This window comes from Macaca mulatta, chromosome 8, assembly GCF_049350105.2.
Source record: "Macaca mulatta isolate MMU2019108-1 chromosome 8, T2T-MMU8v2.0, whole genome shotgun sequence".
Lineage (NCBI taxonomy): Eukaryota > Metazoa > Chordata > Mammalia > Primates > Cercopithecidae > Macaca > Macaca mulatta.
This window is the reverse complement of record NC_133413.1, coordinates 11,659,716-11,686,743: the sequence shown is the minus strand read 5'-3', so window position 1 is coordinate 11,686,743 and position 27,028 is coordinate 11,659,716. Positions and strand designations below refer to the sequence as shown.

At 36.2% G+C, this 27,028-nt stretch overlaps 1 protein-coding gene across 2 annotated transcripts in view; it reads left to right on the top strand.

The window, feature by feature from the left end:
• Positions 1 to 27,028, top strand: part of TNKS (tankyrase) — a 227,584-nt gene that overhangs the window by 39,429 nt on the left and 161,127 nt on the right. The window contains exon 3 of one of the 2 annotated variants that reach the window (XM_077942368.1): positions 22,569 to 22,701. In XM_077942368.1, the coding sequence (XP_077798494.1) occupies positions 22,569 to 22,701 (133 nt within the window). 2 annotated transcript variants of the gene reach the window in all.

Here is a 27,028-nt window from a genome sequence, read left to right as displayed (position 1 = left end):
TAAGCAGGCAGTCTGTCCGTTCTCAGATCTCAACCTCTGTGCTGGGAGATCCACTGCTCTCTTCAAAGCTGTCAGACAGGGGCATTTACCTCTGCTGAGGTTTCTGCTGCTTTTTGTTTAGCTATGCCCTGTCCCCAGAGGAGGAGTCTACAGAGGCAGGCCGGCCTCCTTGAGCTGTGGTGGGCTCCACCCAATTCGAGCTTCCTGGCGGCTTTGTTTACCTACTAAAGCCTCAGCAATAGCGGGCGCCTCTCTCCCAGCCTCGCTGCTGCCTTGCAGTTAGATCTCAGACTGCTCTGCTAGCAATGAAGGAGGCTCCGTGGGTGTATGACCCTCCGGGCCAGGTGTGGGATATAATCTCCTGGTGTGCCGTTTGCTAAGACGCTTGGCAAAGCACACTATTAGTGTGGGAGTTACCCGATTTTCCAGGTGTTGTGTGTTTCAATTTCCCTCGGCTAGGAAAAGGAATTCCCTTCCCCCTTGAGCTTCCCAGGTGAGGGGATGCCTGCCCTGCTTCAGCTCTAGCTGGTTGTGCTGCACCCGCGGACCAGCATCGACTGTCTGATTCGCCCCAGTAAGATGAACCAGGTACCTCAGTTGAAAATGCAGAAATCACCTGTCTTCTGTGTGGCTCACACCTATAGTTCTTATATCGTGTAAGCTTCTAGTTCTCTTGGCATCTAGAAGTAGAGTAGTTCTGTGTCCACTGAGTATGTTTATTTTCTAATACAATCATAGGATGAGGTGCCAGTTTCTTAGACTGAATCAGGTAAGATGTGAACTTAAGCATGTTCCACATTGGTAGATTGTTAGTTCTCTGTTGTAGGAACTAACAATAATGTTCACTTTCATACGTATTCTTATTGTCTATCACTGATGTCTAATTATATACTCAAGAAACGTGTGTGAAGTGACAAAGCAGTTCATGGGAAAAAGGCTTGATTCTGTCTGACTTTTTTTTTGTATTAGTCTGTGTTAATGGATAAGGAAGCTGAGTAATTTTCTACTTCTTGATTAGGTGATATCTTGGGATTCCTTTATGTTAAAGTAATGTGAACTTGCAGTATGTCAGACACTTCAGTATTCATATACAAATATAAAACACATTTTATAGCCATATGCAACTTATGTTTAGATTATCTGCCATTTGTCAAGTAACGCTTATTCTTCATTAGGACAGGCAATTGAATATTGATTCTGATCATGCATTAACTTTTGATTATAATAGGTTTTCTACAAAGGATAGTAAAACATTTTTTCTTGTTAACTTACAGATTAAACCCATGAGTTGCCCCTCTCGGGAGCTGAGGAGTTGAGGTAGGGAGGGAGAAGAAAAAACAAGGTTATGGTGGTAAATTTATCAAAAATTGCTGTGGATAGTTGATATGTAATATTGTAAAGGGTTTTGCCTGGAGGCCTCTCAAAGGACTTAGCCAAGCAGTGTCACTATTATTTGTGTCCTATGTGTGAGGCAGATGATTCAGATTACCTACCATTTTACCAGTGAAGAAGAAAGTTGTTACTTTGCCACAGTCTGTAGAGCTGATATAAAGTTGTTATAATGGAAGTGTTTTCTTGATTGAGAAATGAAGGTTCTCTTCACATAGTGGGCTTCATTTAAAAATACATCATACACATAAAAGGTTAATTTCATTCTGTAAGTCTGCCAAATTCTTTTTTTTTTTTTGAGACTGTTGCCCAGGCTGGAGCGCAGTAGTGCATCTCAGCTTACTGCAAGCTACGCCTCCTGGGTTCATGCCATTCTCCCGCCTCAGCCTCCTGAGTAGCTGGGACTACAGGCGCCTGCCACCACGCCCGGCTAATTTTTTATATTTTTAGTAGAGACGGGGTTTCACCGTGTTAGCCAGGATGGTCTCGATCTCCTGACCTCGTGATCCGCCTGCCTCGGCCTCCCAAAGTGTTGGGATTGCAGGCATGAGCCACCGCACCCGGCCAAATTAATTCTTTTAAATTATTTTTAGCTTAGCTTTTAAAACCATATCATATTTAGCAAGCTTAAGGTGGAAAATAATCTTTAGCAAACCCCCTTTCCCTCAAACCAAAAAACTAACCTGTCTACAAAAATGTAAACCAAGTTTAACTCACTCCTAAAGTAATATCTCTCTGCTAATATCCTTATAACTTCCTTTTGTATGTCTGCTATTTAGAAAGACATGTTTCCTTTCCTTTTACATACTCTGTTTAAAAAATTATCTAACCACTTCCATGGTTACTTGTCCTTTGATGAAGTTGACATCCTGGAACTTGGAATGGCACGGGATTGGGGATGGGGGAAAGAAATGTGGAATGAGTGTTGGATTGCCTTTGGTACATTCTTATCCCCTGATATTTATTTATTTATTATTTTTTTTTTGGAGATGGAGTCTCGCTCTGTCACCCAGGCTGGAGTGCAATGGCGCCATCTTGGCTCACTGGAACCTTTGCCTCCTGGGTTCAAGCGATTCTCCTGCCTCAGCCTCACGAATAGCTGGGACTACAGGTGCCCACCACCACGCCCGACTGTGTTTTGTATTTTTAGTAGAGATGGGGTTTTGCTGTGTTGGCCAGGCTGGTCTCTAACTCCTGACCTCAGGTGATCCACCCACCTCGACCTCCCAAAATGCTGGGATTACAGGCTTGAGCCACCTCGCCCGGCCATCCCGTTATTTTAAATTTAGTATTTTGAAAGTTAACAACTTTCTGGGTTTTTTCTTAACAGTATTATTAGAAGTGATAATTGCCCATTAAAGAAAAATGAGAAAATACACTGATGATAACTGTCACACCTTGTTTTCTGTCTGTTTAGACTTACATGGTCCAGTGAGATAATTTAATTTAATTAATTTAATTAAATTAAAATTAATTGCCATTTTCAAAATTAAAAATTTAGTTTCTCAGTTGCACTAGCCATGTTTTAAATGCTTAATGACTCTATCTGGCTATTGGTTATCATACTGGAGAGTGTAGACATAGACATTTTTGTTATCACAGAAAGTTCTGTTAGACAGTGCTGTTAGACCCAGTGAACCTGTGTACACAATCCATTTTACCTAAAATGAGATCATTCCATCATATTTATTTTTCTACTTTATGTAGTAACATATTTTATTGTCAGTGAATATTATTATATAATCCCATTTTAAAGGCTGCTAAGAATTCTCTATATAGAAATCATCATTTTTTAAAATCAGTCACGTGTTGTAGGTCATTTAGGCTATTTTTGTACCATTTTATAGGCAGTAGTATAAAGAATATCCTTTTCATTACATATATGTTTAAACCTTAATTGCTTTAGGATAAACTCCTGGAAAGCTACAGCTTCTTAATAAGGACCAAAGAAGTTTTAGCTACTGGGGAACTTCATTAGACCTCTTGATTTAGTTTGTCACATTATCTATTTATATATCATCTATAAAGGAGCTAGGTTAAGAAAAGTCATTTCTCACACCTTCCTTTCTGTTTGCAAAAATTAGCTGAAAATTCAGTGAAGCCTTGAAAATCTGATTCACTTGGTTTTGTTTCATTAATGTCTTTTCCTTTTCTTGCCAGAATACTTCCCTTCTGCATTTTTACCAGTAGTTTTCCATATAAAAACTGAACTGGAATTTTTTTTTTTTTTTGAGACGGGGTCTTGCTCTGTTGTCCAGGCTGGAGTGCAGTGGTGCGATCTCGGCTGACTGCAACCTCTGCCTCCCGGGTTCAAGCAATTCTCCTGGCTCACTCAGCCTCCTGAGTAGCTAGGATTACAGGGACCCTTGAATTGGGATCTTTTAAACACGTCTCAGTGTAGCATTTTCATAAAAAACGAAATGACAAAATTCCATACTTGTATCCTTAAAACAGAGAAGAGAGGCCAAGAATGAGAGTGATTGTGCCTTTGGAAATAATCTCCGCTGACCCTGAGTACTCTTACATTGATGACTTGCCTGCTTATGTTCAAACTGCCCTCAGGAAGGTTAGAGTATCTGTGCATTTAGCGATGTAGCATTTATTTATATACCATTTATACATATACATGTATATATATATGTTATGTACTTATTACTTGTGTTTTGTTAGAATTCTGGGAAAAGCACCAGTATGGAAGCTTTCACTCTTCCATGGCCTTAAGAAATACATTGAAGATGTTTAAATTAGGTGGAAAAAGCAAAAAAAACTAGAACAAAAAATTCTCCTATACTTTTTTACAATGATGCAAGGCTTTACTTAATGCCCAAGTCTTCTGTCTAATAAAAAAATTACACATTTGCATTTACTTTTAGACTCACTTCAATTGTTCAAAACAATCTATGGGTTAGGTGCAGTGACTCATACCTCCAATCTTAGCACTTTGGGAGGCCAAAGTGGGAGGATCGCCTGAGTTCAGAGTTTGAGACCAGCCTGGGCAATAAAGTGAGACCCTGTCTCTACAAAAAAGTTAAAAAATTAGCTGGGGGTGGTGGCACACACCTGTGGCTACTTGGAAGGCTGAGGCAGAAGGATCACTTAGGTGGGAAGGTATAGGTTGCAGTGAGCCATAATCGCTTCATGGCACTCCAGTCTAGGTGACAGAGGGGACTCTGTCTCTAAATAAATAAATAAGAAAGTAAGTAAGTAAATACATCCTGTAGTTTTCAGTGAGATACATGGCTTAATTGTGGGGTTATATGAAAATGGTATTTGAGACAAATGGGTTGTGTAACTAGGCAGATTTTGCTTTGTATGTTTATCGTGTTATCTGAAACTCATATATTATTAGAACTATGACTTCCCTTTGTACAGTTTTAATACTGAAATATGGAGGTAGGTCCATATTTGAGATAATGGTTTAGGGAGTCCTTCTTACTCCTCATTCTCAACTGACCAAGCTAGAAAACTGTTAAGTATAATAATTGTATTTATAGGCTTTACATTTGTACTTACTTTTAAAAAATGTACTCTCTTGAATTATTTAAATCTGCTAATTATCTTTTTAAAAATGGCGGTGGGTATTAGATTTTTCATATGTAAACAGAATCCAAGATTGAGAATGTTAACCTTACTGTGAGTTGTTTCGTATTCTACTCCCTGATATGACCATATAAATAAGACTTTTTAGGCAATCCCACTGTATATCCAAAGATACATTTATTTTGGATCAATAAATCTGAAATCTGACGAACTCTTTCAGACTTTTATGTCAAGCCTGAAAATTTCTAAATTTACCGTGGTACACATAATCATGATTAGAGATAGAGGGAACATCTTTTGTTTTGCCTATTTGTGACACAGTTTTGAGTGCTGGTCTTTTGAAAGAGTAACTTGAGCTCTGAGGATTGAGGGAACAAGGCCAGGAAATGTTCCAATGGGCCCCTAAAATGGAACTCTCACTGTCATAGGTATTTTTCAAGTGTTTCCACAGGGGAATTGTTTGATGGGATTATTAGAAAGAGGACATTGAATATAGGAGTGGTAGACAAGGTATTAAGGACAAATATGTAGATATGCCTTTTAGAATTTACTTCAGGGGAAGAAAGCTTGAGTATCGTTCTGGGGTAATCTTAGCTTGCGTTTATATGGAGTGGTGAGATAGCAAATAAGTGCTTGGCTTTACAATTACTTATGAATTGCAGTTTATCATACAGACTGATTTTACACACTTGCTTTGAGCTTCAGTTTCTTAATTATAAAATGGACATCGGCTCTGCTGCATAAAATTTTTATGGGAAGTTAAATGAAAGAATATAGAGAAAGCAAGTTGTTTTCTTTCCACTTGCTTTGTTCTTGTATGGCAACAGTAAGGTTGCCACACAACCACACAAGACCATTTTTGTATTCTGACACAAAGCGGACACTCACTCAAAGCTAAGTGAAGGGCTGACATTGCCATAAGCTGCTCTTTGTTACCATCAGTGTGAATTTGCGTTACATTCTTTGTTTAGTATCTTTTGCAATTTTGTAAACTTGAATTGTGATTTGATAAGACATGAAGCTCTTTTTTCCTCATTGTAATTTACATTATTTTAACCTAGTCAGTGGAGCTATTGCATATAGGATTATGGAGAATCATTAATGTAACTTAAACATTTTCCCCACAAATATTTCAGTAGCAGGGGTATCATAGTTTGCTGTTACCAAATATGAAGTGTATGAAATGACTGGTTAATATTTTTTCAAGCAGATTACTTATGGGTAAACAGCTCTCTTTCCAGCCAAGGGACATCACAGTTGCTGTTTCTGAAAACTGTAACCCACTAGGAATGAGACAAGGAAAAGGACAGATGAGGAATTATGATAAAAGGAAAGGGTGGTCTTTTCCTCAATGTGGGGGAAAAGTTGAGGTGGGAAGTGAAATACGTGATTCAATACTATCATTCAGAACAATTGAAAATAGGATAATGTGTCAAATCCCATGGAAACACAAAACTCAGTTTTTTAAAAAAATTATTTGCTTTTAACTAAATAACTTTCTTAAGGAATGAAAATTCTTTAAGTTACATTCTTTATGTCCTTTAGATTGAAAGTACAGCAGAATATTGGCGTTTCAGTCTGTTGAATCAGTTGTCAGAGGCATAGGAAAATAATAGTAATGATTTACTTTCTTGGGAGACTAAAGTTCAAAGCAGAATCAGATTATTACTATTATGGTACAGGTTTAATCCTGTTTTCCTTGGGAGGGAGGATGTTTTTGAATATGTAGCTTTAAACCTTGTAACTAGTGATAAAAATATTAATTGCCAGGCTGGGCAACATGGAGAAACTCCATCTTTACTAAAAATAGAAAAATTATCTGGACATGGTGGTGCATGTCTGTAGTCTTAGCTACTCTGGAGGCTGAGGTGGGAGGATCAACTGAGCCAGTGATGCAGAGGTTGCAGTGAGCTGAGATTGCACCATGTCACTGCACTCCAGCCTGGGCCACAGAGCAAGACGTTGTCTAAAATATATGTATGTGTATATATATATGAATTGGTCTTAATGTTTTACACACATAAGAAATTTATCTGGAATGCTAGTAAGTCCGTGAGGCCTTGAGAGAGAGGAGGTAGAGTTAGCAATTTAGGGAAGGATTCACAAAGACAGATGAAGTGTTTCTCGTGTTTGCCCCTTCTTCTCTCTCATAAACAGATTGGGAAGCACCTTTTACATTTGGTCATTGTCCCTTAAAGTTGTGCAAGCTTCATCATCCTATTAAAAATTTCCCTGGTCACATTGAAGAGATACTTGCTTTATTCCTTATGGACATTTCATTTAGTTGAATCTAGTCAAGTTTAGAAAAAGTAGTCTACCCCTAAATAAAAAGAAGCGTAATATAGCAGTTTGGTGTGGCACAAATGAATGCATTTTCCTAGGGCTGTTATCAGTTTATCTTTATTTCAATCCAACAGATCTTTTAGCACTGTGTATCTATTTTTGAAAGACAGATGAAAAGATTCTGATTGGGATATGAGAGAGTGTTTATTGAGTTCTTGTTACGTGCAAAGAGCCAAGCTGGGTTTGTATATATTGTCACATTTAATTTTAACAGCAATTCACTGTGTTAGGTAGTGTTTTATGAAAGAGGAAATTAAGATTGGTGGTGGTGAAGTAACTTGCCCAAGGTCAGAAGTTACTAAGGATTGGGCAGTATTCTAAAACTGAGGTTTATCTGATTCCTGGGACAGAACTTTTAGTCATTATTCTCTATTGAGTTTCCAGGTAGACAGAGAGATGCTTTGTTATAGTCAGTCTTATATTTATTCCAGTGTCTGCCTTATCTTGTAATAAATTGTTATGTGAGCAGATATTTCTGATTTTACAAATGTATTGTGTCCTGGATTAACTTTGTTCATTGCAAAAAGGATAAAATTGATCTGGGATATAAAAATCTGCTATGTATACATACAGAATAATCTATACTTAAGTTATTGCAGATGTGATGTGCCTTTTTTTAAAAAAAAAAGTCTTGATTTTTTGTATTTATAAGAAAACTTGACAATAGGAGCAAAATTGAATTGGAAGATTCTTTTATAAAATTTCATGCCAGAGTTTGTCCATAAAGATTGAAAGAGATGCATTTAACTCATTAAATCACATATGGAAGAACTCTACCATGTAAAACTCAGTAATTTTATTCACATGGATGAATTTTTGAGTGGGCAATTAAATATTTTTTAATATCTCTAAAAATTATGTGCACAGACTTGTTTTGTCCTAACAGTCCTATGAGATAGATACTCTAATATTGTCTCCTGATTTACAGACCAGGAAATGGAAGCTCAGAGAGGTAAAGGAGTTGCTAGGGTCCCAGAAGTCATGGCAGCAGAATGGTATTCTAACCTGTGCAGTTTGGCCCCAGAATCCAGCCTCTGAACTACAGCTGTGTTCTTAACTCTAACTATGGCATATTGCCATGGCAGACCTTGTAGAGAACTTTCTTTTTTTGAACTTTTAAAAATTTTTATTGAAAATTATGGAGTTTTTTGAGATGGGGTCTCACTTTGCCAGTCAGGCTGGAGTCCAGTGGTGTGATCATGGCTCCCTGCAGCCTTGACCTCCTTGACTCAGGTGATCCTCCCACTTCAGCCTCCCGAGTAGCTGGGAGTACAGGTGCACACCACCACCGTCAGCTAATTTTTGTATTTTTTTGTAGAGACAGGTCTCGTCATGTTGCCCAGGCTGGTCTTGAACTCCTGGGCTCAAGCGATCTGCTGGTTTGGCTTTCCAAAGTGATAGGATTTCAGGCATGAGCCACTGCGCCTGGCTGAACTTTTTTTAAAAAAAAGAAATGCAGTTTTTATTTTTTCCCACTGAGGTACGTGGAAAAAAAGTTAACATGTAATGAGGCACATAATTCACTGGGGTGAAATTAAGTCATTTGTTCCGGGTATGCTAGTCCCAGATGTTAACAGAATTCTGAATTTTGGGTCACTTTTATATGAAAGAGAAAGGCTTTCATATATGAAAGTATGACTAGAATCCTGGAATTTTATGAAATAGATAATCACTTCCCTATTTTGCGCAACTTGTTTCTACACTCAGCATTATTACAGAATCTAAATTAATAGATTTATTTCACATTTGTCTTATCCAGTGCTGTTACCATATTTTAATGTTAGTCATTTGATAGGAAGAATGATCCGATTTTTCTTTATTAGTTATGAAGTAATTTCTGTAAGCAAGAGCTTTTAAAAAGCATTGTTTTGCAAACATATTAAATGGCACGCATAAAGATCATTTTTGTCTGAGGATAAATATCTCATTATAAAAATAATTACACATATGTAATAAATATTAAAACAGTGTAGAAATGTGTAAAATAGAAAGTGGAAGTACCATTTATTTCACTCTCAGATACAACACTAAATTTTCCTGTTGTTAAGGTAGCTGAAGTAGTTTTTTAAATCTCTTTTATGAACCCATTTGTACATATAAATCTATTTACATATTTTTAAAACATGAACTTTAAATTTAACGTGTGTTAAAACTTTGAATTTAACATGTGTTATTTCTGTAGCTACTCATTGAGGTATCTGCACAAGTATCTTCGCTCAGAACCAATGCCTCTTTCCCCATCACCATTGTTGTATTGCCTCTTCTAGTTCCTTGGCCACACTTTTGAAGTCCGGAACCAGATGCTGAGCTAAGCTGGACCAAATTCTCTTTCATGATAATTTGGAGTTAAGATTGAGATAATACAGGCGTATGTGTTTGTATATGAGGGGGATGTCTGGGAGACAGAGACAGACAGCAACACCTAAATTTTGAGACACATTTTTGCCTTTGCATTCAACGGAATACCTCTATTCTTTAATAAATTTTCCTGTTATTAAGGTAGCTGAAGTAGTTTTTTATCCTTTGTAATAAAAAAACTCTATTTGATAAAGTCTGTACTCAAAAAGATATATTTATAGACCATAGCACCTTAAATTTAGAAGGATATTTAGAGATAATTTTTACTATTTACTACTACTATTATCTTTTCGACTTATTTACAGTTTTACTTTACTGCTTTACTTATTTCTTATGTTTAGAAACCACATAAATCTTTCTCCAAATGAAATTTAATGCAGTAACCCAATAATATAAAAGTGTTCAGAGGGCTGGGAGAAGCATGGACCTTCATGTATTCTGCCTTGCATGTGTATGAGGAGGTGGGGATGGGTCCATAGGAACCTAAAGAGTAGATGTTCTCAAGCAGGGACAGTTTTACCCCTTAGAGGGCATGTTTAGCTATATCTGGGGACATGTTTGGTTGTCACAATTAGGGAGTGTTACTGGCATCAAGTGGGTAGAGGTAAGGGGTACTATTAAACGTAACGCACAGGACCGCTCCCCCCCATTAAGTGCATTCAACAGACAAGCCACGGCAAAAGCCCAAGCCTGACTACTTAGGCTGGTAAAGATGCAACAAGCCACTTGTAGGTTTAGCTAGTTGATTACTTATGTAGACAGCAAAAAGAAGGAAAAGCTAAAAGTACCAGCTCCCCATGGTCTTCGTATCTCAGGTGACACTGAAAGGAAAAGGGCCAAATGACTGCATTGAGAGTTGTGGAATACCCTGTTTTGGAAGAGCCAGTAGAAGAGAGAGAGGTAGAAAGCCCCACGCCTCCTCACAAATGGGAAGTGATGAGACACTGCCTCATGACAGCTTCCCATCCTCTCTTGTTCCCAGAGTATCACAAGGCATTGAGCCAACACTCAGATTAACTGAGGTTCATGTCCTTATCATTGTAGCCTGTGAGGATACTTGCAGAGTCTCCAGAGCACTTGGTGGAGCCAGTAGCCTACACCTACACACACAGCAAAGAATTAGCTAGTCAAGAATGTCAGTAGTTAAAATGGAGAGACTATATTCTAGAGTAGCACTGTTCAACAGCAATGTAATGCCATACATATATGTAATTTAACATTTTCTATTAGCCACATTGAAAAGAAACGTGATATCAACTTAATGTTTCATGTAACTCAATGTATCTCAAGTATTATTTCAACATGTAATATGTCTAAAACATTATTAGTGACAATTTTAACATTATTTTCAACTAAGTCTCTGATATCTGATGTATATTTTATACTTAAAGCATGTCTCAATTCTAACGTTTTCATGATCAATACTTGATCTGCATTTGGGTTTCATAAAATTTGTAGTTGAAAAACTAGATTTACATACCTGAGGTGTCCTAAATATATTAAACATTTACCAATAATTGAATCAACTATCAATTTTTAAATTTAACTATGACTTTTTTTTTTTTTTGAGATGGCATCTCAAAGGGCCAAATGACTGCATTGAGAGTTGTTGTTCCTAATTTATATGTGAAAAACGTTTTCTACATGATTAATTAATTTATCCTGTTGGTGCTTCTTGAACGTGTAGATTGGGGTCTTCTATTAGTTCTAGGAAAATCTTTGGCATTAGCTCTGTAAATACATACGTATATATGTGTGTATGTATATATGTATATATATTTTTAGTTTCAGTTTTTTTCTTTTCTTCTAAGACTAATTGCAGCATGTTAGGCCTTTTAGTTTCCATCTTTTATCCATTCTACTCTCTTTTTCCTCTGTATACTTCAATATTTCAGTCTTGGAAATACTGGTTGTCATATTTTCCAGTTCAGTAATTTTCTCTTTAGCTGTTTCTAATTGCAGTCAGACCCTCTATAAAGCTTTTAAAATACTAGTTTTATATAACGTAAAAATCAACTTATTGAGTTCAAAGTAATGAAATAAAGTGAATCAATTTTGAGTATACATTTTAATGAGGTTTATACCCATATAATCACTACTCTAATCAAGATAATAGAACAGTTTTGTTTACTCCAAAAAGTTGTCTGGTGCCCATCTGCAGTCAATTTTTCTTTTTGTCAGCCATCCCCAGTCAACAATGATCTATTTTCTGACATTATAGATTAATACTCTGTTCTAGAAATATGTTCTTGTGTGCCTGGCTTCTTTTGCTCATCATGTTTTGAAGTTTTGGAGATTTCATCCCTGTTGTATGAAGCAAAAGCTTGTTTCTTTTTATTGCTGAGTAGTATTCTGTTGTATGACTGTGCTACAGTTTGCTTCAGATTTTTTTCAATGTTTGACTATTACAAATAAACATACACTCACTCACATGCAAGTCTTTTGTATGGACACATGGATTTTTGGTTTATTTGTTTCCTTTTGAGTAAATACTTAAGACTAAGTTTGTATGCTAGGACATACAGTAGTGTATATTTAGCTGTAGAAGGAACTGCTAAACCGATTTCCAGAATGGTTAAAACATTCGTTTGTAATGCCCACAAGTAGTGTATGAGAGTTCCAGTTTAGAATCTCCTCATTAACACTTGGTATTGCTGGTCTTTTTAGTTTGTATTTTTCTGTTGACTAATAATGTTGAGCATCTTTTCATGGGCTTATTAGTAATTTACATATCTTCTTTTGTGAAATGCCCTAGTCTCTTGCTCATTTTTCAAGTTGATTGATTTATAGAAGTTCTTTCTCTAATTTAGAAGAGTTCTTTATCTTACATATGTGTTGCAAATATTTTCTTCTAGATTGTGTTTTGCCTTTTCATGTTCTTAATGGTGACTTCTGAAGAACAGAAGCTCTTAATTTTGATAAAATACAGTTTATTGGTATTTTCTTTTAAGGCTTAAGTTTCTTTTTCTCCTAAGAAATCTTTATATCCCAAGGTCATGAAGATTTTTCTTTCATGTTTTCTTTAACACATTTTATTGTTTTAGCTTTTATGTTAAGTCTGTAGTCCACTTTGAGTTAATGTGTTTGTGCGGTGTGAGGTAAGAGTTATTTTGTGTGTGTGTGTGTGTGTGTTTTTTCTTTTCTATATAGAGAATCTGTTGTTTCAGCATGATTTATTGAATAGGCTATTTTTCCACCATTGAGTTACTGTGCTTCCTTTGTTGAAAAGTCGTTGACTCCCTATATGTTGGTTTATTTATGAACTGTCTTCTGTTCCATTGGTCTACATACCCAAGTCTAAATAACATAGTTTTTCAATTAGAAATTATGCTTCATAACACAAAGCAGCTAGTTTAACTTGCAACTCCAATAATTGCACAAGTCCTATTGTATCTGTATCTATTCTTATTCCAGTCCTGCACTGTCTTGATTACTAGAGCTTTATAATAAATCTTGAAATAAGGTAGTGTGAGTCCTTCAACTTTTTAGTTCTACAATTTCCCACTTGATTATATATACCACAGAGTATATCTGTGTTTCACTTCTTAAGACCATACTTTCCTTTAATTCTTTGCATTTATTTTCTTTAAGTCCTTGAACTTTTTTATAATTGGTGCTTTGAGGTCTTTGCTAACTAACCCTAACACATCTGGGCTATCCTGGGTGTGATTTTTAGTGATTTTTTTTTTTCTTGACCAGATCACATTTTTCTTTATATATAATGTTTAATTTACATTTTTTATTCAATAGTGGACATGGTAATCACTCTGTGATATTTACTAACTTCCTCTGAAGAATTTTATTTATTTGTTTATTTTTTTGAGACGGAGTCTAACTTTCTGCCCAGGCTGGAGTGCAGTGGCACGATCTCAGCTTACTGCAAGCTCTGCCTCCCGGGTTCATGCCATTCTCCTGCCTCAGCCTCCAGAGTAGCTGGGACTACAGGCATCCGCTACGACGCCCGGCTTATTTTTTTGTATTTTTTTTAGTAGAGACGGGGTTTCACCGTGTTAGCCAGGATGGTCTCAATCTCCTGACTTCGTGATCTGCCCGCCTGAGCCTCCCAAAGTGCTGGGATTACAGGCGTGAGCCACCATGCCCGGCCCCCTCTGAAGAATTTTTATTCTTGTTTTAGCAGATCACTTTATTGCTGGTTTAAAATCAACCTTAACTTATGGAGGTTTGGTTTTAAGCTTTGTTAGTGCGGATCTGTGGAAAGCCCAAGATGTTTCTTTAAGATTGTTTCTTCTGCAGACCTAGTTTTTTCTCAGTTTTGGGCTTTATAAAGTATTATGTATCTAGACTAGGGCTTATTCTAGGGCACGGGTTCTCAAATGTTTATTCTTTTTTTGCATTCTTAAAAATTATTGAGCATTTCACAGAGCTTGTATGTGGGTCATGCATATTGTATTAGATACTAAAACAAAGAAGTTTAAAAAATTATTTCATTTAGCAAATAACAAACTTACTGCGTGTTAGCATGCATAACATTTTTTGAAAAATTGTTTTCCAAAACAAAAAATAGGTCCCAAGAGTGGAATCATTTTACATTTATGCAAATGTTGTTAATATTTGACTTAATTGAAGATAGCAGGATTCTCCTATCTGCTTGTGTGTGCAGTCTTTTCTGATAGGCTTTTTGGGGTCGAAATATCTGAAGAAGATCTATATTTATAGTTAGAAAAGGGAAGAGTATATCAGTAACCTTTCCAATAATTGTGGATATTCTTCTCTGATTCCACATTCAAAGTGGTAGTTTTGAACTACCATTCAAAATGGTAGTTTCTTAGTGGCTAGCTGCAACGTGGAATCTGAAACCATGTCAGATAACCTATTGCGCTCTGTAACATCACAATCCATTGGTTGTCTTACACATGGAAAGCATCTTTGCCTCTGTACCTACGTATGATTTTGTAATGATTTCCATTTGTCGTATCAAAAATAGTCGTTTCCTAAGTGAGGCGTAACTTGTTAACGTGCTGTATTATACTATATAAAATAATTACATTTGTTATTTTATATCCATGTCAGCAGAAAAGTCTATGAATTTGTGAGCGCTTTATATGTACTTTCTAATTCTTCACAGAGGATATTAAAAAAAAATCTAATGATCAATATTTAAGAAAATATAGTACTTTTACTGCTTCGTCAGGGGCATTCTAATGTGAAATCCTCCTTTTTTTTTACTGCGTATATGTTTTATAGTGAAGAATGTAATAATCACTAATAGATGTTGATGGCACTGCCTTGATTTGTGTTATTTTAGTTTTGTAAGACAGGGTTTCACATTGTCATCCAAGTTGGAATGCAGTGGTGTGATCATGGCTCACTGTAGCCTTCACCTCCTGAGGCTCAAACCATCCTCTCACTTCAGCCCCACGAAGAGCTGGAGCCACAGGTGCGTGCCACCATGCCAGGCTCATTTGTTTACTTTTTGAAAAGACCAGGTCTCCCTATGTTGCCCAGGCTGGTCTTAAACTCCTAGCTCAAGCAATTCTTCCACCTCAGCCTCCCAAAGTACTGCAACTATAGGCATGAGCCACCATGCTCAGCTTGTGTTATCAGTAGTTTTATCCTCTGTTGCTTTTGTACCATCAGTGCAAATGTTAATAAAATGAAACAAGGGAATAATATCTTAATGTTATTATAAAAATAGTTTTGACCTTGTAGACCCTCTGCTCTCTGTTCTAGGTCATGGTGCTTATTCATAACTAACACTGGTGCTAAGGTGCACCAGGTGTGTTAACAAGGTGGTTTTAGGTTCTCTTTACTTTCTCAAGGCCAGAATTCCAATTTCTTTCAGCACTGCTCTTTCTCTAGCACCTTGCGCCCTCTGCTCACTCTGTTGTGCTCTCAGTCCTTAGCAGCTATTACCAGATAAGCCTCAGGGGTTTTGTCCTGCACAGGTACAGCCCACCTCAGCCATGTGATCCCTGGAGACTCCTTCACAGACATCTGGGGCCTGCTATCTGCACAGATCCCTCTTCTCTAGTTTCCCATCCTACAGATTCCAGCCAATTCTTCTGCCCTGAGTTTGGATTTCTCTCTTCTCAGTTCAGTGTAACCACCATGTTCTGCTTTGACTCCTGTTGTGTTTATGTGGTGGGCAAATTGTTTTAGGCAGAGAGTTGGGTGATTATGGTACCCATCTTGCGAGTTTCTCTTCTTTCAGGGATCACAGTTTACAACTGCAGCTGGTTACTGCCTGCAAAGAGTTGCTTCATCTATTTTGTCCAGTTTCATAATGTTTATGTCAGAGAGGGAAAGCTAGTCTGATAGCAGTTATTCCATTATGGCTGGAAACTAAAGTTTCGTTTAAAATTTTTATTGTTATATTTTTATTTCTAAAAATTCTGTTTAATTCTTTTATAAATTTGCCTTATTATTTTTTATAGTTTCGTCTTTTTTAGATCTTTCAGCTTGTCTTTTAGTAAACGCAATAAGCATGGTTCTTTTTGTAATACATGTCTTGTACCTCTGATACCTGAAGTTTTTATGGGTCTGTTCTTGAGTTGTCTATTTTTGCTAGTTGTAGCTTTTGCATTTTAGGTTATTTATGTGCCTCATTATCTTGGCTATACACTGGACATTTTACCAACTATTTATTTATAGGAGTTACTGCCAATCTGGGACCACCTTAAATCAAGCCTTAATTCAAGGCTTGAGATACCCTAGGCACACAAAGTTTCCAACCAGAGCTATAATTCTGTACTAGGACCAGTTCACATCCACTTTGTCCTCATCCTGAGGTATCACCCTTGTTTCGTGGGGAACAGTCTCATTATAGTCCTTACTTTTGGGGGGGCTCTGGGCTTTTATTGCTCTTCCCCTTATTCCATGAGACATTGAAATGACATATTTTATTTTTCTTGATCAATAATTGCCTTCAGAACAATGACAGCTTCCATACATGTTTGCCCTCTGGATGTCCTTTGCTTTTCAGCTTTCAGCTGGTAATTCTTGAACTGTCTTGTTAGCTCATAGATGATTTTAGAAGTTGTGTTTTTGTTTTGGTTTCAAATCTAGTTCTGTTCATTGTTTACAGCCTAAGGGATGATTTAAATAAGCTACTCTGCCATTACTGGAAACAGAAAATTGTGCCATTTAAATTCTAATTTAAATTCAGTGAGCCATTCTATATGGGATAGCACTGGTTACTTAATTTTCTTTTTTTTTTCCTTTTTTTTTTTTTTTTGAGACGGAGTCTCGCTCTGTTGCCCAGGCTGGAGTGCAGTGGCGCAATCTCGGCTCACTACAGGCTCCACCTCCCAGGGTCACACCATTCTCCTGCCTCAGCCTCCCGAGTAGCTGGGACTACAGGCACCCGCCGCCATGCCCGGTTAATTTTTTGTGTTTTTAGTAGAGATGGGGTTTCACCTTGTTAGCCAGGATGGTCTGGATCTCCTGACCTCGTGATCCTCCCACCTCAGCCTCCCAAAGTGCTGGGATTACAGGCGTGAGCCACCATGCCCGGCCTTGAGTTTTCATATTTACCGTTAGTGGTAAATCAATTTCAGATAGTTTGAAAAATAAAATACATTAGCTTGACTACTTTTATGCTATAATAAGTAACGTGTATTTTGGATGAAAAGATAAGTTTTCAAAAAATCTATAATGTATAAATATATACTGTATTATTACTGTATAATATATGCTGTAGCATACTATATATGCTATGTATACTGTATAATATAATGGCATATCTTATGTCATTATATAATATTATACCATTTTAATATACATGTTTGTGTAGAAGAAATTGAGTGTGCATAAACACAAGGATCTATCATATATTCCAGTTTATAAAAATAGTTTACCTCTTAAAGCTCATGTGTATTGGTAAAGAGTCTTATACATTGAAGGCTATACTATAGTTAAAATTTAGTCCTTTGATATTTTTCTATAAAATTAAAAATTTTCTTTGCTTAAAAAAATTCAAGGAACTTGGTCCTTTATGTAATTCCATTTTTGAAACTCAATTTAATAAATGTATATCTGTGTACTCTTAAAGAGTTAGATGCTGATAATTTTAGAGTAAAAACTTAGTAAAACATCTTTTGATAATTTACTCTAAAAAGCTTGCTACATTTTTAGCTTGGAAAATTCACATTGTCCCTATGTCTTCTGTCTTTTAAAATCGGTTAATAATGCCTGCAGTTGAACATAATTTATTATAATAGCACTTTATAATTTTCTAGGAATTTAACAGAATGAGTCTTTGTATGAATGTAGAAATATTTTGTTTTTATTTGCAATAATTAAAATTATGCAAATGCTTAACTTTAATAGTTTTAAAGGATGAAATTAAACAACATAGCTAAAATAATACATGCTGAATTTGGCTCCCCGTGGCTAAATGCCTGTACCAGAAATGGGAAAATCGTGTGTCCTCCTTGCCATAGCTCATTTGAAAATGGTGTTTGAATTTTGTGACCCTACCTTAGTTTTAACCGTCTTGCTATGCCAGCTGCTACATTTTCTCCGCCCCTCTTACCTGGAAAGGAGATAAATAGAGTGAGATGCATTTGTAAAGCAATTAGAAACCACCTGCTCTCTGGAATTTGAGGTTTGATAATGTCCCAGTGGTTAAAGATAGTATAGGGGCCTTGTGAATGGCCATAGCGCCCTTGAATTTATGTACTGAATGCTACTCAGATTTTAGTTTCCTTCTTTTTCTTTCAGACCTTACTTTGTACATTGTTGGTGTATTTTGGGAACTTTGCTTCAGGTATTTGTGCTACTTTTTAAAAATAATATGACACTATATCATCAAGTAATGTGCTACTTTTTAAGAAAAATCTGTTTTATATTAGTGTGCTATCAATGCATACTGATGAAGATGAATTTCTAATTTTGTTTTGTGTTAATGGTCACGTTTTTTTATTCTCTTTGATGGCTCAGAGTGTTGAAAACAAATTTTGAAGCATCCAGAATTGAGTCTTAGATGCCACCACTTTGAGTACAGTGTGGCATTCTTGAAAGCTGTTGTTACCTTTGCCTCATGTATGTGCCATTCTTCTGGTATTAGGAAATAGTCCCACATAAATCCCCATAGAGAACAGTGTGAAGGATCAGATTTGAAGGCACTTTAGAAAGAAATTCTATTTGAGAAATTGCTTGGGGAATATTATAGTTTGGGACATTTAAGAATGTATCTGACAACTTTCAGTGCTGCTGGTCTCAACTTTTAGTTTTGTTTGTTCTTTTTAAAGAGTTAAGATAAATGAAAACCTTTCTATTATTATTTTTTCCATTTTGATTCAGAGGGTGGGAGAATAAGAGATTCTATTTGAAGCAGCTCTTTTTTTATTTTTACTTTTTGAAGATTTTAGATCTTAATGCTTCAAGTCTTTGGCTATAACTTTAAAAGCATTATCAGAGATTTGACACTGCTCCTAAAATATGTAGAGATCACCTTATCAAGTTTAGCCCCTTTATTTTAAAAGTCGTGAGAACTGAGGCCCACAGAATTTCTTGTGTGCCCTGGCTCAGTGCTTCTCAAATTGTCCGTGGTAGATGGGTTTTCTTTTTTCCCCAATGCATGACAGACCAATAATTTTGTAAAATATAAATAAAAAGAAGTACCGGAGAAGGTAATTTTGAAACAACAGACATACTTCTAAATACCTTCAGTTTCTGTTCTTATCTCATTGTAGATGGATTATAAACAGTTCTGGGAATGGAATTTTGTATAATATGCTTTGTATAGCATAGACCTGGGAATGGAACTTTGTATAATATGCTTTGTATAGCATAGACCACATTTATAGTGCTGCCCAAGGTCAGGGTTCAGCAAATGTGGTCCATAGGCCAAACCCAGCCTATCTCTTGTATGGCTTGCAAGGTAAGAATTGTTTATATGTTTTTTAATTTTTTTAATCAAAAGAAGAATAATATTTTATAAATTATATAAGATTTAAGTTTCAAAGTCCTTAAGTAAGATTTTATTGGAAGGTAGCCATGCTTATTCATTTAAATTTTATTGGAATGCAGCCATGCTTATTGATTTAAATATTAATCTGTGGCTGCTTTCGCACTATAATGGTAAAGTCGAGGGAGGATGAGGACCCTTGAACAATGCAGGGGTTAGGACTATTGAACAACGTGCAGTTTAAAATTCGAATGTAACTTTCTCCCGCAAAACTAATAGCCTACTATTGACCAGAAGCCTTATTGATAACATAAACAGTCAATTAACACATATTTGCTATGTTATATGTATTATATGTTGTATTCTTACAGTAAAGCAAGCTAGAGAAAAGAAAACATTTTTAAGAAAATCACAAGGCAGAGAAAATGTGTTTGCTATTCATTAAGTGGAAGTGGATCTCCATAAAGATCTTCGTCATCATCTTCACACTGAGTAGGCTGAGAAGGAGGATGAGGAGTGGTTGTTCTTGCTATCTCAGGGGTGGCAGAGACAGGTACACTCAGTGTAACTTTTTCAGACTGAAAAAAGTCTGCATATATGTGGACTCATGCAGTTCAAACTTGTATTATTCAAGGGTCAGCTATAGTTGAGACAGAGACCAAATAGTCCATAAAGACTAAAATATTTACTATCAGGCCTACTACAGAAAAAGTTAGCTGACCCCTGCCCTAGAGCAAAGCATGGAATTAGTCGTCACTGGTAGAGTTAAGAGTACACATTTTAAAATGTGCTTTAAATATTATGGTGAGCTGATGGGGATTGTCAAACTCCCTGCCCAGCACCTTTGCATACCACTTTATGTTCTGATTCAGTCCTCTTGGCAATCTTGTAACCTCTTATGAAAGTTGGGTAAGTTTAGACCCCTGCTGATCTAATGAGGGGTTAGATACCTTACTTATCCTAAAAGTCTTAACTTTACTGAGTTTTAAATTTTTAATTCATATGTGATGAATTAAATATGGTTAACTATTTTCTGATGTGAATTTTATCATCAGCATCTAGTTTAGAAAATTCAGCTGCTTCTTTCCTGTTGCTGCATTACTTCGCTATAGATGTGTCTGTGTTCAGGTCTAATTAAAGAGATAGGCATGACTTAAACATATTTAGAAAACATCTATTTCAAGTAAATGTTTACTTATTTTAATGTCACCTAAAGTACAACAAAACTACAACTAAACTGTAATGACAGATTTCTGTTGCAAAATAGGCAAGATATGATAGTTAAAATACTGGTTATAAAAAGAAGGATTGAGGTTTTAGGAGACTTTGGAGAAACAGTGAGACTTCCACTATTTTACTTCTAGCACTCAATAAAACTGTAAAATGAAAGCTCCCATCATACAATTGTCAAACTCAGATAAAAATATTCCTTTACTTCTTGTTTAAAGCAGGTTCTGAAGTTCCTGAAGTATGCCGTTAAACTCTGCTTTTCATAGTAGCTATTATTTCTTCTGTTTTCTTCCCTTTTGCATGTGATCACTCAGCAACTAAATAAAGATATAGTTATCAGCTTGCATTTGATACTTGAGTCTGCTTTATTATAAAGACCCTTTATAAGCCAAATCTTCACATTAGAATTTCTTCCTGGAATTAAAAAAAAATGTTGTTAAATAGCTATATCCATTGTGATGAAAGAGTACACTTTGATATTGTGGCACTCGCTGTTTTATTCTACTGACTCTTGAATCAGTTTATAAACATCTAAACACAATTATGTTCATTGTTTGCATTTGCATAGAAAATAATACAGAAAGTCTTTGTAAGATCTCACTGCATCTTCTCAAGCCATAGCCGGTTTTTATTGTCCCCAGTCTGAAACTCCCCAAGATGTAATGTCTGAGATGCACAGGCTCACCTTCCTAGCAGTTGTGTCCTGGTTCTGGATAAGGCTGTTGTTTGTCCATTATAACAAAGCCATTGATTTTATGGCTAATGCCTTCAAGGAAAAGGAAGAGCTTTGTAAACAGAAGGACTTATTGCTTGGTAATGTATGAGTATTACCTTCCAAAGATTGCTAAAGAATGTGTGTGCTTTAGCATGGAACTGTCATGAATGAATGAAAATTTGGGACTCATCAACGGTAGTGGCTCATAACTTACAATTGAATTTTACTTACTGGAACAACTTTTTAATACATTCATTTATTTAATCATTGTTTGGGTAGAATTACAGCAACAGTCTCCTCCTCTCATGCCCTCTCCACCTTCCATACGTATACACACCACATACCAGATGTGGCTGATAAATGTTTTGGATTAATATATCTGGATTTTACTTAAACAGTGATTTTCTCTTTTGTAGGAACCTCCATATTTAACAATTCCCAGTAGCTACTTTTTACCCAATATGGCAGGCATTACATTCATGCCTTAGGATATATTATAGTGATTGAGTTTCTGTTTCTAAACATTTTTGATGGAAAGAGTTAGTATAGGAGGCAGTTCCTTTTTGCAGTTCCACTCCAGGGGACCAGGGTTACACGCATTACTATGTCTGTTAAACTTCTGGAAGCAAGTCAGTATGTTATGGTGAGTTTCATGTGCAAGTGGTGAGCCACTAAAAGGCTTGCACAGTATTATAACTATTCTGAGGAGAGGAAGCGTTTGGAAATTCAGCAGTAAGGCAGCGGCAGCAACAAGCAGCCACAGTGGTAGTAAAGAGAGGGCAGGTTCACAGTTAGCATATTTCACAGCGTGAGCCAGCGAGCACATAGCTTCCCATACTGCTGCTTGAAGGAGGCAAACCAAAACTCTACATTGCAAGATTTTTCTAGTTTCGTGTTTATGATGTTAAGTCATGTGATAATACTGTGCCATAAGTTGCCAACTTCATTTTACTCTGGAGAGGCTCTTTTGCTGCAGTGCTTTTTTTCTTTTTTTTTTTTTTCTTGAAAGAGAAAAAAATTGTGCAATGTATGTTTATGCCTACACCATGCCGAGACGACACTTACCAGTAAATAATCTCTGTATCCCAGAGGTAAGATATTGTTTCTGCTTTCCCTGCACAGTGCTGCTGCAGCACGGAGCTGATCCAAACATTCGGAACACTGATGGGAAATCAGCCCTGGACCTGGCAGATCCTTCAGCCAAAGCTGTCCTTACAGGTAAGAACACAGAGAGCTACCGAATGAGTATATCTGTGTAACTCCTTACTTGATTTTATAAAATCTTGTTATGCTCAATTTTTCTTTTCACTGATGAAACTAAGCAAATATATCTGCCGTTATCTACTACTTTAATATTGATTTGCTATCTGTCTCATTAATTGGTATGCTGTCATAGCATAAGCAGTAAGATTGTTGGTCTGCTTAGAATGATAGCATTAAATCATAACATCTTTTACTCATATTTTAGTCCTTTTTATGGTTTATATCGTAATTTTTCTGTACCTCATCCTCTCAGTTGTTTAAGACCTTTACTGTTGAGCAAGCAAGGGCATTTATATGACTATAAAAGGAGTTTTGATTGGAAAGGCAACCTGCTGCCTTATTCCTTGGATCGATAGTTAAAGAAAATATGCGCTGCCCCTCCCTCGCCACCCCGTTTATACTTGAATCATGTGTTTTCACTTTCACCATGATAGCTAAGTTGTTTTTAACTGAGGCATTTATTATCTTTTTGCTTCAGATAATGCAAATTTGTGGCTTAAGTATTAGTTTTATTAAAGCAAAGGCCAAGAACCAGCAAAGAGGAAATGCTAGAATGGAAAAGATCTCTCATAACAATATAGAAAATAGTGCTCTAAGTGTTTTCATTGATCTTCATTCTCAAAATGCTGCATTGGATCTATTTTAGTTTTTATTCTTAGCATCTGAGTCCTGCTGCCTTTGCCCTCTTTTACTTAACTGACCTTTGTAATGAGCCTCTGTCACTGCTGTGCTAACAGTATTGTTTTAGGCTCTGTGAAAGTAAATGACTTTTAACTACCTTTTAAATTTGCCCATGGTTGAAGAAAATACGTTTTTTGTTCTTGTTTAAGTTTAGAGTTCATGGTGTGAAAATTTATTAAAAATACTGAGGTGAAGGGAAAATGTTTATGTACAGAAAGCTTTGAAAATCTATGGAATTTTGCTTAATTGCTCTGCATAGAAAAACAACTTTGCACTGTGCTAAAATTAATATAATTATTGCTCAGAGTAATATGATTTTTCTCAATTAATCAAAGATTAGTGTATTTAGTTGCTGAATAACAGTAACATACACTACAGTAATAAACCTACTTAAATTAGTGTAGATAAGAAATTTAAGTATAAATATACAATTTTAAGTAATGAAATTAAAATACATAGCCTCGGGCCTGCTCAGATTCTACAGCTTTTCAGTCTCTTAACAAAGCCCTGGGCAACAATAACAGCTTTAGAGTGGTCTGTGACCAAAGGAGAAATACAGTGCATAGAAACAGGGGGAGATTATAAATGCTGAGCAAGACTCTCTCTATGTCTAAATGTCCTCCCTCTGACCTTTCCTTCTCTCCAACTCTCAACACCTGCTTTGTCCATTTGTTAGATACATTTAATATGACAATGCTTTTAGATCTACTTTCACTTTTTAAAAAGGCAACATTTAATATAAGTTATTAACAAGAAACTCTCTCCTAATTTGTAATGAATTTCAGGGGAAACTGTATTGCATGTTGTTAGTTTCGGAAAGCGCTTTGGGACAATCACTCATGGAGACACAAGATTCCTGGAGGACAGTATCACATCTACTAAAATTGATTTGAAAGCCATCTAACACTGTACTTTGCTTGGATAGGAAGATATGAAAGTCTTGGTCATAATACTGATTTTGTTAATTATTTGTTTCAAGAATATCTACTTTTTTGGAAATGATATACAGCTTTTCAGATGTGATTTAAAAGGAAAAGTCTAGTAATATGGTTAATTTTGTTGAAATATAAACCAGTTCTATTTCTACATTCATGTTATGTAATGCAGTGAAATAACACTTAGGTGAAATGTATCCCAAAATGTTTTTCATACCATACAGGTTCTCTAATAAGCAATTCTTTCCAGTGGAATTATGGTGAAAGAATTATTTCCAAAGCTAAATTTAAAAGATTAAACATTAATTTTTTTAAAGGATATCTTTTGAAAGGAATGCCTTAGAGTTATTAGAGATCATTCGGAGTAACATGTCATTCTTTATTTTTATGCCAGATGTAATTGTAGTACCCTTACTTACCTTGAGAGTGAAGTTTTCATTCTTAAAAATTTTTTCTTTAGGAATTTACTGCTGAAAATCTCTTTCCAATATCTCATCTTTTTATGTTACTACTTTTGTGCATTAGCCTAAACTGTGTATAAGTATTTATGTGTTTTCCTTAAAGGCAGTTAACAAAGTGACAATCTCTCTCTCTCTTTTTTTTTTTTTTTTTTGAGATGGAGTTTTGCTCTGTCGCCCAGGCTGGAATTCAGTGGCACAATCTCATCTCACTGCAACCTCCGCCTCCTGGTTTCAAGCAATTCTTCTGCCTCAGCCTCCCAGGTAGCTGGGATTACAGGCGTGTGCCACCATGCCTGGCTAATTTTTGTATTTTTAGTAGAGATGGGGTTTCACCATGTTGGCCAGGCTGGTCTCGAACTCCTGACCTCAGGTGATCCGTCTGCCTGACAGTCTCTTTTTATAGAACATTTAAAAATATGTGACTAATACCCTCTTATGCATAAGAATGCATTTTTTTTTTTTATAAAACTATACAAAGCAACAGTGTACCCTTCATTTTGCAATTAAGGGACCCTAGCATGTAGCCATTGGTTTTGGAGAGTACACTTGGGTATTTAAATAAGAAGACTTACTCAGAGTGTCTCATCATCCTCTTTGCTGAATTATTGAGTAAGGGAATGATAGGCTTAGAAGAAATCTTGACGGCTTTCTTTTGTTTTTCTGCTAATGACTGAAGTTCTGGTCAATAAACTGAAGGACTTGGAGGTATTTAGGTTTTTTGTTTGTTGATTTTTTTGTTTTAAACAAGGGTATGAAAAGTCAAAAACAACCTATGTAAATGTTATTGAAGAGCAGTTTTTGTGTGTTTTGATTATAAATTTTTTAAAGTAACATACTTTTGGCCCTTTTTTTTCTGATTGTAAAAGAAATACATTCATTTGGAAATTGAGAGAAGCAGGAAAAGGATGAAAAAGAAAAATCATTTGTAATTTTGCTACTTAGAGATAACATTTTGGTGTACTTTATTTATAAAATCTTCTCTTCTGTGAGTATCCCACACTCTTATTTCTCTTTAATCAAATCAGCCTAATGTGTTATAACTGCTTAATAATATATATTTTTCAAATTTAGTTACATGAATGTTCCCAAAGGCATTAAGTGTTTTTCTACAACCTCAGTTTATAACAACTTCATAGTACCCTTCTATGAGTATATTTTAGTTTTTTGAGTGAATTCCCTAGTGTTTCACATTTAGGTATGTTGTTTTCAGTCTTTATTCTTCCTTGTGAATTTAGAGTCATTTAATCATTCTATTGGAAGTGTGCTTCACCAGATTCAGTCTTAGCATCCATGGACATGGTAGATACCGCTATGCTTGACTTTGAAATAAGGAAGGTTTGGAAAATAAAGAGCTTTCCTTTTTAAAAAGGCTGCACTGCTTGTGGTATTATGGGAGAGCCACATTTAAGTTAAAGGTGGCTGACAAAGGGAGTGTCTGTTGAAGAGGACTAGAGAGTAGGGTCTTTGTTAATCATGTAAAGGAGAGTCTGGGCAGAGTGGAAAGGATAGAGGGAGCAGTGGAAAGTTGAATCAAAAAAAGAGGTAAGAACAGATTGAGACCGAGAGTTTGGAAAAGGATAGATGACCAAAGGAATGTTTATCGTTGACAGGACCAAGGATGATGGGGAAGTAAAGTGAGTGAGTTTAGATGGTCACAGGGTTGCTAAGATAGTTGATGATCCTAGTATTTTCCTAGTATATTTAGGGTTAAGGGAATGGGAAGGAGGATATATTTGCATTCAGGTGTCTCAAGAATAAATTAGCTTTAACCTGGATTCATTGCACTTCTGAGGAAATCCAAATCTATGATTGATCCGTAGCCTCCAGTTTCTCTAGAAGGAATCAGCTGTGGCTCAGGCCACCAGGCAATATTAAGGTATCTGGTGTGTTCTTGCTGAGACTGGCTTAGTGAGTCAGCAAAATCTGAAATCCTTTGCTTTTTTTTTTTTTCTACTGAGTGCCTCCTACTGCCCTTCAGATAAGACCAACATCTTTAGCATAACCAGTGAGGACTTAAGTGATCTGTGCCCTGACCACCTAGTTTTGACTACTAGATTTTGCCGAAAATTTGGAACTCCTTCCTTTTTTTTTTTTGAGACGGGGTCTCGCTTTGTCGCCAGGTTGGAGTGCAGTGGCGCTATCTTGGCTCACTGCAGCCTCTGCCTCCCGGGTTTAAGCGATTCTCCGGCCTCAGCTTCCCAGGTAGCTGGGACTATAGGCAGGCGCCACCATGCCCAGCTAA